Source organism: Talpa occidentalis, unplaced genomic scaffold (genome assembly GCF_014898055.3).
Source record: "Talpa occidentalis isolate TD23 unplaced genomic scaffold, MPIMG_talOcc4v2.1 talOcc4.11, whole genome shotgun sequence".
Classification (NCBI taxonomy): Eukaryota; Metazoa; Chordata; class Mammalia; order Eulipotyphla; family Talpidae; genus Talpa; species Talpa occidentalis.
In genome coordinates, this window is record NW_023601104.1 from 70,792,248 (window position 1) to 70,805,695 (window position 13,448).

The window sequence follows — 13,448 nt, forward strand, 5'->3', positions numbered from 1 at the left end:
TGGTAAGACTGGGTTCAGCTGCCCAGGTATCCTGTAGAACAGGAAACTCCATACCCGTGTACCACAATGAGCACGACTGTCTCTGCCTCAATTACAGCTTCTGCTCTTTTTTTTTTTTTAAGGATTATTTATAGTTTCTATTTTTTGTGTCCATTTAATAAGTTGTATCTTTCAAGGAATTTGCATTCCCCTAGATTCTCTCCAGTCCTAGATTTTGAGAAGTGGAATTGCCTAGTATTTGTCATTAATTAGAAAGATGACCACAATGGTAGCTACAATTCCATATACCTTTTGTAATTTGAGTTTTCCACTACTCGCACAAAGCTCTCCTTAAATTGTTCTGGCCCTCTAATTTGATTTTACCAAAAGAAAGCTGAAGTGAAGACATATGGCTTTCAGAGATTTTGTAACTCCTAGAACACTCCTTCTTTGGATGCTGCCCTTGAGAATACCATGTTATAAAGAAGCACAAGCTAGTCAGGTGGGGAAGTCACATACAGGAAGAAGAATCAGGGTGCCCAGCTGCAGCTTCAGTTGAGCCTAGTTTTGAACCAGTCTGCCAACTAATGTAGTGACATTTCAATAGATACGTGTTTGCCCAACAAAGTTACATTTCCCAGCCTCCCTTGCATGCAGTAACCACATGGATAAGGAACATGAGAAGAATTAAGAATGTGTCATTTCTTGGTCTAGACTTTAGGGCATTGAACCTACTCTCTAGCTTCAACCATGCAAAGACAAAGACAACATCCTAGAAAAAGTGGAGGAATCAGATGAAAACAACGTCATTTCCTGAATGATTACGTGGAACAGACCTTCCCACCAGATAGACTCACTAGATTACAGCAGAGGTTCTATAGATAAACTTCTAGAGATAAACTTCTGGGCTCCTTAAGCTACGGTTTTATTTGGGTTTTGTTGTAGTACTTTAGCCTTTAGCCTAATTAATATACCCCCTTGTCTTAGTTTTAAATAATGCTTGAAGTCAAATGTTTGAAGGCTGTTATTCTTTTCATGAAGGGGAAGTGTTAAGAACATTTTTTTTTAATGATTAGGGTTATTCTCCTACAGGAAAAATGTCTTGATGTGACCGAATGCAATAAATCTAAAATAGTATTGTGCAAAAAAAAAAGTTCCTATAATTTATTAGAAATTGTGATGTATTCAAGACTACAAAAAAATTTCTGCAATTCTGACTTCATTTGAAAAGTATTTCAAGAGCACCCAAAATATTCAATCTACTATTGGACTAAGATTAGTAGCTCATATTAGGTGTACTTTTTTAAGTGTTCAGACTTAATTCTTGAACAAATGAGGTGAGATTCCTGTTTCAACTTAGATAGTCAATATGTTTAATTTATTAAAGTACATGAAGCAATTAGTTTTACCAGATTTGATACTAGTCAACAGCATAAGACATTCTTTTTTGTTGTCTATTCATAACCTTGGATGTCAATGGAATATATTATCCCTATTGTTTTCAGCACAATGGAACTCATGTGAGGATTAAATAATGGAAACACAAGATTAGGAAGCCAATTTTTATGGGAGAGAATTAAGCATAAATGCCTAATTTAAATATTCATTTTTTTTTAAATTCTCTCTGAAATTTCTCTCCTTTAGAACAATCCTAAAGTAGCAGGAATTTTGGTAAACTTGTTTCAAGCTTTGAGCAGATGTGGAACAAGGCAAAATGTGACCTGATGTAACCAGAATCTGAAAAAAATCACAGAAACTTACTATTTCACACTAGTTTGCCAAAATTCATACTGGATGACTCATTAGAAGTTTATAAAATAAAAATGGATAAAATATGCATAAAGTCGTACACAAGTATGTTGTTTTCTCATGTTTATGGTTGTTGCAAGATTTGTGTTAAAACTAATAACAAGCCTGAGAGAATAACCATTTAATTCAAAAATAAAATGAAAACAAGCTCAGTTGTACATTTCTTCATATTTATATGAATAGATTCTTGATGTTTTAAGGCCTGTTTTTGGCATTCTAAGATTGTTAAGTATGGCAAATAAGAGACAAGGAAACGTGCCAATACCACCAGCTCTAGGACACCAAGAATATTAAAATCCTTGTACAAGGGGGAAGATAATTTGGATGATTATTGACTAATAATCAGGTGATCTCTCTTTAGAATGGTGTTGTGAGGGAAAGCATGGGTGGCACAGAGACCAAAGGTTTTCTTCATCTATGAAAATGAACTGGAGCCCCTTCAGGAATATGATCTCGTACCAGCCCTTTCCAATTTAGCTATATGGTGTGATTGAGATATTTAAACAAGTGCATATTTGGAGCTGAACAAATTAACACTGGTCCCCATGCCAGATTCAGTTAGTTGATTCCTAGATTCTTAATGCATTTTTCTCCCTGACATCTGGCAATTAGCAAACAAGGTTCTACTCTTACAAGGATTTACCTCAAACATTCTTTATTTAAGAAAATTGTATTGGTTTATCATTGGTTTACAATTCTATAGATATGGGAGCGGGGTACATCTTTGCCTCTGTATGCATAAGCCTTACCTCACCCACCACCAAACTCCTTATCAGGCTGATGCCTTCTGCCGTTCCCACCTACCTCCAGACCCCTCCTCCTCTAGTAAACACTGTATTTTTCACTGTCTAAGAGATTTTTGTTGGGATTTGTTAGTTTGTTTGCCTTGTTTCTTACATTCCACATATGAGTAAAACCACCCTTACCTCAAAATGTAACTATTTCAGATTACTTAATAAAGGGTCAGATGATAACTTTATTATAAAGAAACTTGGCAAGTACCACTTCAACCAACTGACCAAAATCAACATCACCAACAATCAGATGAACTGGTGTCCTCTGACACCACACACTGAGAAGGAACAGTCCTAACAGAGTATTCCCACCAAACAGTATAATCTGAATCTGGTCCTAAGGAAACATCAGACAAGCCTAATGTGAGGAGCATTTTATGAAAGCCTGGCCTATATTCTTCAAGAATCACATCTTAAAAGACAACAAAGCTAAAGAAATGTCCAAACTGAAGGGAGTTTACAAGGATATAATGACTAAAGGAAATGCCTAATTTTTGGTTACCTCCTCTATTGAGGGGGAAATTGCTATGAAGAAATTTGAATATGAACTGAACATTACAACATGGTATTATAAAGACGTTGTATTTCCTGAAGGTAGTATTTGTACTATACAGGAGCAGGTATTCATGCTTAGGAAATACATACTTGTTTAGGAATAATGGAATATAATATCTGCAATATAGTCCCAAAAGTTTTAGGAAATTCTATGTATTTATAAAAAGAAAACGCTTGATAAAGCAAATTTGGCCACAGGCTAAATATTGGTGAATCTGGCTAGAGAATTTATAGGATTTCTTTGTACCATTCTTATAACTTCTTTAAATATGAAGTTGTTTGAAATTTAATTTTTTAATTCAAAATAAGGGGGTTGCAATTGTATGGGGAATATAAAAATAAAATTTATTTAAAAAAATAAAATAAAGCCAATCTTCAAAAAAAAAAAAAAAAAAAAACCTGTTACCTTAAATTCCTCTCCAGGCATTGAATCTGCTGGCTTGAGACTTTTCTTGAGGTTTTTTGCTCCTGTTTGCGACATGCTCTTCTCTCTCCAGTTTTTATAGCTTGTCAAGGGGCCTTCCAGGCTGCTGCTTGTGCAACTGTTCAGGGGTCTGGAGAACTGATACCGGAAGGCTGATAAGTAGACAGGAACCAGGGCAGTAGGTCACTAAAGGGTCAAATCCAGTGAGTGTCAAGGATTCACATTTCCTAACGCACTACTGGTACCTGTTCTGTGGTAAGGGGTCCCACAGGGTCCCTGCCCCTAGACAACTCCTAGACCAAAAACCTCTCAGGTAGTCGTGCCAGCCTGCACTTCTAGGCAGTGTTTGATCCTGAGAGTCAAGCTGGGTATGAATTCGCTTTCAGTCCAGAGCCTTACTTGGGGGTAAAACCCAGGTGCAAAACTCTGGCTCGTGAGAGCACTCAGTCCTGTTTGTTCCAGCCCTGAGTGGAGGTCAGGCAGGTGTTGCAAATACCATACATAGCCTCTACCATGAGGAGACACAGGCAATGGACCTGGTCTCTCCTGTTCTGGGCCCAGCTGTTCTAGATTGGGAGTCTCCGACTCAAGTCAGTGACCCTGCTCCTTTAGTTCTCCTGTAGTGCATGCACTGCCCTGGACCCCAGCTCAGCCCACCCCTTACCCAGCACAATGCTGGGTATCCAAGGTTTCCAATGTGTTTGTGTCCTGAGTCGACCTCTGTGGGGAGCCCCACAGAACAACCACCCTGTCCAAATCCGGTGAAAATTTTTTCTGATGCCTCCCACCAGACCATTGCTCCGGAGGTGTGCTGCAGCTGTTCATTTGTCTTTTTTTTGGGCGGGGGGGGGGGTGGTCATTGGCTTTACTCAGCTGAATTTAGTTGTGAAATAGAAAGAAGTCGAGCCCAGCATCCCACTCAGCTGCCACCTGGCAGGATTCTACATTTTAAACTGCTTAAACTTAACTCCTTTAAAACATGTAAAATATGAAGGTATTAAGACTTGAAAGATAAGAAAGTTATCACCATTTCAATACCCACTAATGTTAATAATGTTGATGAGTTCTAGAAATAAAAAAAAAAAATTATCTCTTAGTTAACTAAGAATGCAGCTCCCTAGAGCTATTCGTCAGACAGGCAGTTGTAAGTACTCATGTATGTGTTCAAAATATATATTTTTCAGAGCGCTTTTCTTTCACAGGAGTTCCATTGAAGAATGAAGTCATTTTGAGTGGACACTGAACTAACTGACATCCTGAAAGCTCATCTTTGAATAGCATGGGTCTGTACTACATACTGTGTGCTCCAAATTCAGAGATCCAGGAACTTAAATAAAAGACCAAAGATTATCACTGGGAGGTACAACTGAGTGCAAGACATTCATGGGTTGTGATTCATCATACATTCCTATCACAGCCAAGTGGACTATGTGGCTCTATACCCAGAGTGCCTATGTGAATCCTGGCTCTGTAACTCCTTGCTATGAATTCAATCTCTGTCTTAGTTTCACATCTATAAAGTGAGAATTTAATTTTACCAATCTCAAAGAGTAGAAAGGAATATATTAGTATATGCCAAAAATATAGTATTACTATATTGCTAGTCATCATTATCATTATTACTACTACCAGTAATACTAATATTTTACAATTGCTATTATTTTTTCACTCCCCTTCCTAACAATATCTGAAGTTTCCTCCCTCAGCCCATCCCCCATTTAAGTCCTGTGTTTCCATGGACAGCTGGAGGAAAGCCCAGTTGGTTTAAACTCATTAGCATATTTTGCTTAATCCAGCCAGTGAGAAACCTGGTCCTTGTGCAGGAAATGCAGAAACATGTGCTTTTCTCCCTCCCAGGTTAGGCAGCAAAAGAAGTGAAGCTGTCCTCCACTGTGGCTGTGAATGGCCTGAAGCTGCCAGGAACCCACTTGTAGAGCCTAAGTTTAGTGCTTATCCAGTTATAGGAGACCCCAAATATAAATTCTAATGGCAACATTAAATTCTAATGGCAACATTTGGATTAGCCAAACCCAAGACAAATTTACTTGGAATATTCAGTTATATAACTACAAATCCCTTTTAGCTTAAGCTCTTTTAGGTCCAGTTTTGTTCCTCAAATATTTGATATATTCATAACTACTTTATATAGAGATGTTATTCATGCATTTTTATTTAGAAGACTAAAAGTTACTATTTAATGAGGATTCTTTCGGAGTCTACACATAAAAAGGGCTTTAGTGATTTGGATCTAGTTTTTAACTACATGCCTTAGTCCATTCAGGCCGCTATGACAGAATGCTATAAACTTATAATGGACAAGTTTATTTCTCATGGTTCTGAAGACTGAGAAGTCCAAGATCAAAGCAAGGTTCAGTGTCTGGTAAAAGCCTGCATCTTGGTTCATAGATTATTATCTTCTCACTGTCTCCTCACCTGATAGAGGGACAAGGGAGTTCTATGGGATCTCATCTCTAAGAATCAAAGTCCTGAGGGCTCTCCCCCATGATCTAATCACCTCCTAAAGCATCACCTCCTAAATGCCCCACCTTGTAATACCATCACATTGCATTTCAACATATGAATCTGGGAATGACACAAACATTCAGTCTATAAGGAAGGTCTCCAGCCTTCCTCAGCTTTGCAGACTTGTTCAGCAAGGCAGCTCTAGACATACTATCTCAAATGCCACACAGCATAAGCACAGTTTTCCAAGACTTCCCCATTGCTCATTCAAGCATGTGTCAGTTCTCTTTCAGGCACAAGTAATGGAAATCCATCCCAGATTAATTTAAACTAAAAAGGGAAAGTCTTCGCTCATCCAGGAACCCCAGGGCTATGTCAAGAACAGAGAGATATAGGGCTCAAATGATGTGATCAGGAGTTTGTTTTACTCTGTGAATTTCAACTGTTTTTCTGTAACCTAATGGTAAAAATTCTAGAAGCAGGCTGCCAGATTAAAAACCTGTATCTCACTCATAGCAGGAATCTAGAAAACTTAAATAAGGGACCAGGAAAATGAGTAACTATAAGAAAGTGAAAATCAAAATCAACAAAAAACTATGAACCAGAGACACTTTTTGGGGGTGGGGGGAGGGAGGGGAGGGATTGGGGTCAGAATGGGGGGGTTGCAATTGTATGGGGAATATAAAAATAAAATTTATTATTTAAAAAAAACAAACCCGTATCTACCATTTCATAGATGTTTGGCACTAATCAAATTTTCTGACTTCACTTGATCCACATTTTTGTGTTTTAATCATAAAAATGGGGGTAATAACAATGTCCAACTCCTAAGCTTTTTTGGAAAAGTTGACAAGTTAAAAAATATAAACTACCTTATCATCAGCATCATTATCAACATCATGCAGGATCTTTCCATATGGTGCCAAACATACAATTATGCAACCACTCTTACCTCACACCTCTTACTGCTAGAAGTCTGACTTCCATATTGGCCCCAGAGAGGGATTTCCCTGGAATGACAGTGACTAGAGACTGGACAGGGAACCCCACAACATAGTAGCCACAACACATCCCACATTTCTGAGACAGGAGTCCCCTAACTCAGAGGCCAATCCAGAATCAGAGACTGTGATTCACTTGCATTATTTCCCTATGTGATTTCTAGTTTCAAAAGAAAAAAAAAAAAAAAAAGACAAGGAACAAGTCTAAACTCTTTTATTAAAGTCACACTAACACTAAAAGCAATCAGAATTTTATGCAAAAATTTTCTGTTGGCATTTGGGGAAATCCATGTGAAGCCAAAGCTCAGAGAGCTAATGGAAACATAGACATAAGAAAAAGCAGGAAATATCACCCAACAAGATTTCGCCATGCACTGGTAAGTTTGTGTAAACTTGGTGCTTGAGGTAAACCAAATAATCAAAGGCTCTGAAGCCACACTCAATCATTTCCATGGCTCAAGATCTAAAAGTACATGCGTCTGGTAAAGAGTATTTTAGCAAATCGTCTTTAGGCCACTTGTAAATTTCTATCTATAAATGTATGAAATTATAATACATTCCTGACATTCGACCTGGACTAGTTGCAATTTTTTTCTTTTTTCTTATTAAGACTCTCCTGTTTTAATTGAGGTAACATTGATTTATAATACCATATATGATTTAGAGGTACAGACTCCCTTCAGGTGTGTTGCCACATCATACCCACCAGGCAGCCAAATGTAAGTTTTCAATGGACTAACAGACCATTAAGTATAATGCTGGACTGTTTTTACTTTTTTTTAAAGAATCTATTATTCTGGGGCCTCCCTGGTGGCGCAGCGGTTGAGCGCTGGGTTGTCAAGCTGCCCGCAGCCTCTGCAGTGCTGGTTCGATCCCCGGCTGCTCCCAGCCACCGGAGGAGGGTCATGCATGGCGCGCAGACCTCTCCTGCCGCCCGCTGCTCCCCTTAGCAGTGTCCTTAGGTCCTTCTGCCTGCTCTGCTCCCTGCTCTGGCTCTGGTGAATTCTCTCACCCTCCCGCGCTTCTGACTGTACCCAGTGCTTGTATAAATAAATAAATCTTAAAAAAAAAAAAAAAAGAATCTATTATTCTGGTTCAGGTCTTTTTAAAAAAAAAAAAAACTTATTCTCACACAGACAAGTACAATTAGTAGGCCATTGGAATTTAACTTTGTTTTTATCATTTTCACTTGGATGTCTCAAACATTTTCACCTACTGATATTCACCTTGGGGGCAATAAACAGCAATGAAACAAGTTTATTTTGAGAAAGATAGTCAACATTCTCAAAGGCCATGACCCACCTTTGCAAATAATCCAACCTGGCAGATGCACCAGCCCTTTAAATTAGAGGTAAAGTACTGGTGACTTCAAGTTTCTTAAATGTCTCAATTTGCAATCCAATCAGCATGGATTTAAATATCTGCAAATTATAACACAAGTTTTACATTATATACAGCTGTAGCAAAATTTCACCTCATCTGGTTTCTTAGTTTTTTCCTAGGTCATGTGTTCACCAGGCTGGGATATGTTTATAGAAAGGAATACAGGCTGGGCAGCATGGTGTAGAAGGCCATACTGAATGGAATACTATTCCATGCCTCTCTTCCTGCCTGATGTCCGGTGAAAGTCAAAATCCCCTCAAAGTTCTGCCAAACACATAGCATCACCCTGTACTCAAAGTTCATGTTCAGAATGGGGTTCTTGTCCTATCAATCCCTCCCTCACCTCCGCAGGTCTGTTTGGCTGCCCACTTCACATTTGAGTCCTTTTTTAGAAGAAAAACGCAAGTTTTCAAGTTACAATTGTATGAGCACATATTCCATATGTTTCAGGTGCAGTAGACAAAAATAAAATTATATAATCCACATACAATCATAGATACTTCAAACATTTTAAATTATCTAAAGATAATTCAACTTCTCCTACTAATATACCTACTAATATATTCACCTACTAACTTAACCTCAACTAAACTATGGCTGGTTAGCAGAACTATCTTTAAATTATTCAAGTTGTTCAGTGATATTCCTGGTACATGGTAGGATTATATTTCTGAGCCTGTTGAATCTATCAAGGGGTATGTGACTTGTGTTGGTCAATGAGTGTGAGCAGAGGTGTTACCTCCAAAGGGAAGCTTTAAAAGCCAGTGTGGCTTCACTGCATTGTCTTTCTCTTCCACAGAGATCATCAATGTTTCAATGTGGTTGCTGCACTAGCCTAGATCCCTGAATGAAGACACAGATGAAAAAAATACCCAGTACTGGGAAAACATGAGCAAGAAACAGACAAGTAATTTTAAATCATTGCACATTGGGAGATTTTTGTTAAGGCAGCATAACCAAGAAGAAATACCACAGCCTGACTGTAACACCATCTCTGTGGAGAAAAGAAATACTGGCACACAAAGCACGGTGGCAAATATTACCATAATCCAAAACAGAAGACATTTGGGGCTAAATCTATTATACAAGTCCTCACTTCATGTTGCCAATGGAGTCTCAGAAATATGACCACCAAAAAGATGTATCACAAAACCAATTTTAATTTTACCTTAGGTAAACTGACATAAACAAGAATTAAGGGCTAGTCACAGGAACATCACCAAACTTCTAAATAAAGACCCCAAACACTTCTGATATTAAACAATAACTTGCATTGATTTCCAACCCACTTATTCCAGGGTCACAAATGACCAGGGCCTATTCTGGCAGCTCAGACAGAGCACATGGTAGAACACAGCCCTGGACAGGATACCCTTCCACTGCAGGGTGCTCTCCCCTCACACCACACCCACACCTACACCCACTCAGGCTGGGCAACTTAGACACACCAGTGCACCTAACGTGCACATATCTGGGAAGTGGAAGGAAACCAGAGAATCTGGAGAATCCCACACAGACACGAGGAGAATGGAAACTCCACAAAGGCAATGGCCCTGGCCAGGAAGGGTTATTTTTTCTCATCAATGTTTTAACAAATTGATGTTGAACAATACAATGATAATGAAGACCTGCTATACATTGCACAGGCATGTGAATATATATATATATATTATATATTTTATATATATATATTATAGGCACTCATTAAAATAGACTTCTCTGCCTCCCCGTCCTTAATATGAACCCCCTCGAATCAATGGATCATCAGAATCTTAAAAACAAGTGCTTGACAATGGACTACGATGGTGGAATGTGGTACTTTATTGGAGGGAGAGCTACGGCAACCACACTTGTGGGAGAAACCACATACTGTGAAACTATTAACAAGGATGTAAAACAATGGTACTTCATTCAATAAAAAATAAAAATAAGTGCTTGAAATCTCAAAGAAACACAGAATTCCTCCACCAAAAAAGTATTTGACCCATTTGTCAAAATCATTTGCAGAGTTCCATTTCTTTTCTGAGCCCAAATGCATTAATCAAATACAGGGCTTCAAAGGGGCGTCATTTTGAGTGACCCAACAGACAAATACATTAGCCGCCAATGGTTCCTTTGTAATTGAAGTGGGCCAGGCTGACCCAAGGGGAGAGGACTAAACGAAAAAAGGAAAAGTGAGAGCAAAAGTGGCGTTTGGCGGCCCGAAACAAACCAATAAACCAGACTGTTTCCAAGAGTGTGAGCCAAGCACATGTGTGTTTATTCACTAATAAGAAGATGCAAACATCCCACATCTGATTGACTTCTCATGTGCAACAACCATAAAAATGTGTGTGTCTGGAATACACATGCGAGCCTTGTGCTCAAATGTGACAGCTTATAAACCTGATCACATGTATCCTACCTACGAGCTACAAAAATGTTTCCCTCAGGAACAGTGTAACTCTGGAAGATTTTCTTCTTTATTGCACGGACAAATTGCTCAAGGTTTCTCATTTAAGTATGCGAAGCACTGTCCATATTTAATCTGCAGAGTTTTTAACCGGTGACTCAGTGAGGGATGATGTCATATGTTATCCTACAACGGCTGGTTGTGGCTCGCTCTGCTCACTTAAACCATCCCCTCTGTTTCTGTGGCAGACAGTACTCCCCAGCGTCCACCCTTCATCTGCTTCTTCCCAGTCCACACAGGCAAACAGCCTCCCCAGCAGTGGATGAAACAGGAAGTCTGACAGCTTGAGTCTGCAGCGGGACCCCTAGTGTTTTCCCACTCCGTGTCCTGGCAGCGTTCCCCAGAAGTACACACACACACACACACACACACACACACACACACACACACACACACACACAGAGCTCCATTGTTGCAGCCTTTCCCAGCCCACTGATCCTAATATGGAATGCAGCAGGAAACCCATGATTTCCTGACACTCCGCAAGCTGGAGGAAGCAAGGGGAAACTCCTTTAAAAGCCCAGCTTTCCTCCATGTTAGAAGTGAAGTGAAAAATGGGGAAGATTTAGCAACATTCCATCGTGTCTTCAGTCAGGCTAGAAAGAGGGAGAGCAGAGTGAGACCCTCAGGCTGTTGAAATTTCTGGACAGCCAGGAAGCCCCTAGAATTCAGTGACAATGAGGTTTCCTCACTTAAACTGATAAAGGGGCAGACCCTTTTAACTAGTCCCCCAAGTGTGTGTTACCTGTCTTGCCCAGCATGGTAAGCAAGAAGGCACATGCCAGCCTCCTTGGACATATCTGTGTGATCCCAGACACAAAGAGAGGGGCGCAGTGATCGCAAGCCCGCTGCTCACGTCCCACGGTTTCATGGGCTTTGGGAGAAGCAGGAGAAGCAACAGCAGCAGCAGCAGCACGGCCAGGGCAGCTGGAGCCGCAGGAATGAACTGCAAGGAGGCAAATGACAGCGGCTGTGGCTGCAGTGGCAACGAGGAGAAGAAGATGCTGAAGTGCGTGGTGGTCGGAGACGGCGCAGTGGGGAAAACCTGCCTGCTGATGAGCTATGCCAACGACGCCTTCCCGGAGGAGTACGTGCCCACGGTGTTTGACCACTACGCAGGTAAGGGAGAGTGGAGACCTGGCCCTGCACGTGGGGTGAGCGTGGGAGGCGACACCTCCACTTCAGAAGGGCCCGGCTAATTTTTAATGTCAGTAGTGAGGGCAGGCCTGGCGACACCCAGGTAACTTAGGATAACATATAATCATGGGCTTTGCTGGAATTGTTCGAATAAGCAACTTGTGCTGGAACACTTTTTTCCTCCTTAAAGCAAATGAATAACTCTGGAGAAATAGTCTGAACTGCCCTCTAGGTTTTTACTCTCCAAAAGTTTCATCAACTTTTTATTGTGAGCATTTTGAAATGTAGCTGTAATTGCGTCATATACTTTTTTTTATTTACCAACCCTATAACTGGTGAAAGAAGTATTCTTGCCACTTGTCATTTATTCGTCTCATGTCATCCATAAGTGAAAATGCTAAGATTAATAAACGTTAGAAAAATTATTTTTCCCCAGTAACAACTAATGTTATATTACTATACTTTAATTTCCCTGGCACTGTAGATAAGGGAAAGAATTAAGTTTTTTAATATCTGTCAGGCAATCTATCTTGAATTAGAGGAAATAGTTTTAATTGAAATGTTCTTTAAAGGTAAAAATAAAAATAAAATGCATTATTTTAAAGTATGTCCAGAAGGACAAAATCGTGTATAAAACATTGTAAAGCAGTTATTAAAATAGCATAACAGTTAAGATGTGGCAGCCATAACTTAAATCTTTCAATTACATATTTTTGAGTGTTCTAAAGTTTGTAGGTGTACTTATCCTGGTGTTAGTTTATCTGAATTTTTCCATTTTGACTCTTAATTTTTCTCTTAATTTCCAAAACAAATCCTAAATTTCTCAAAAGCAAGTTCATGAAATTCTTCAAGTATACAGAAGCCTAAATGTTACGACTTTTCAACAGAGCTTGGTGAATTACAGAGATTTGAGATTTAAATAGAGGAAAATTTCTCTTTTTTCACCTGGACTTTGGGTCAGGTTCAGCAAAGGGGAAACCGCCCACAGGAAGCCTGTGTGAGTGTTGGCTTTGTAATGTGGCCATTTGAAATCCTCTTTCTGTAGGAAGTAGCTTCTTTCCCGGAGCTAAACAATCACCTTCCTACATGTGCATGATTTATGAAAATATTACATAGCAGACAGGGAGAGAACTACAGTAAACATCATATCCAGCAGGTTTTCCTACATTTGCAGAAAGGAAGAACAAATTTTAATGCTGGCTCCCTTAAATCTTTCTGAAAATATAATGACTATGCCCAGAGAAGAACATTGTAATAAGAACAAAATAAAGAGAAACTCTTTAATAAAGAACTTTCATCTTGGGAACAACCTAATAACAAAATTAAAGGGTCTGTAGCTTTAAAAAATTACTAGTATGCTTTGTTAATTTCTTAGCAAAGGTTATTTATTCTATACCTTCTTTTTGACAGTCAAAAGAACTGGTTGGTACCTAATTTCAAAAACTTTTAGA

General features: G+C 39.3%; 1 protein-coding gene across 1 annotated transcript in view; it reads left to right on the forward strand.

The window, feature by feature from the left end:
* The first annotated feature begins 11,259 nt into the window (after positions 1 to 11,259).
* Positions 11,260 to 13,448, forward strand: part of RHOJ (ras homolog family member J) — an 86,968-nt gene continuing 84,779 nt past the window's right edge. Inside the window, exon 1 of the mRNA XM_037503475.2 lies at positions 11,260 to 11,979. Within this exon, the coding sequence (XP_037359372.1) occupies positions 11,730 to 11,979 (250 nt within the window). The 5' untranslated portion in view covers positions 11,260 to 11,729. The remainder of the gene's footprint in view (positions 11,980 to 13,448) is intronic.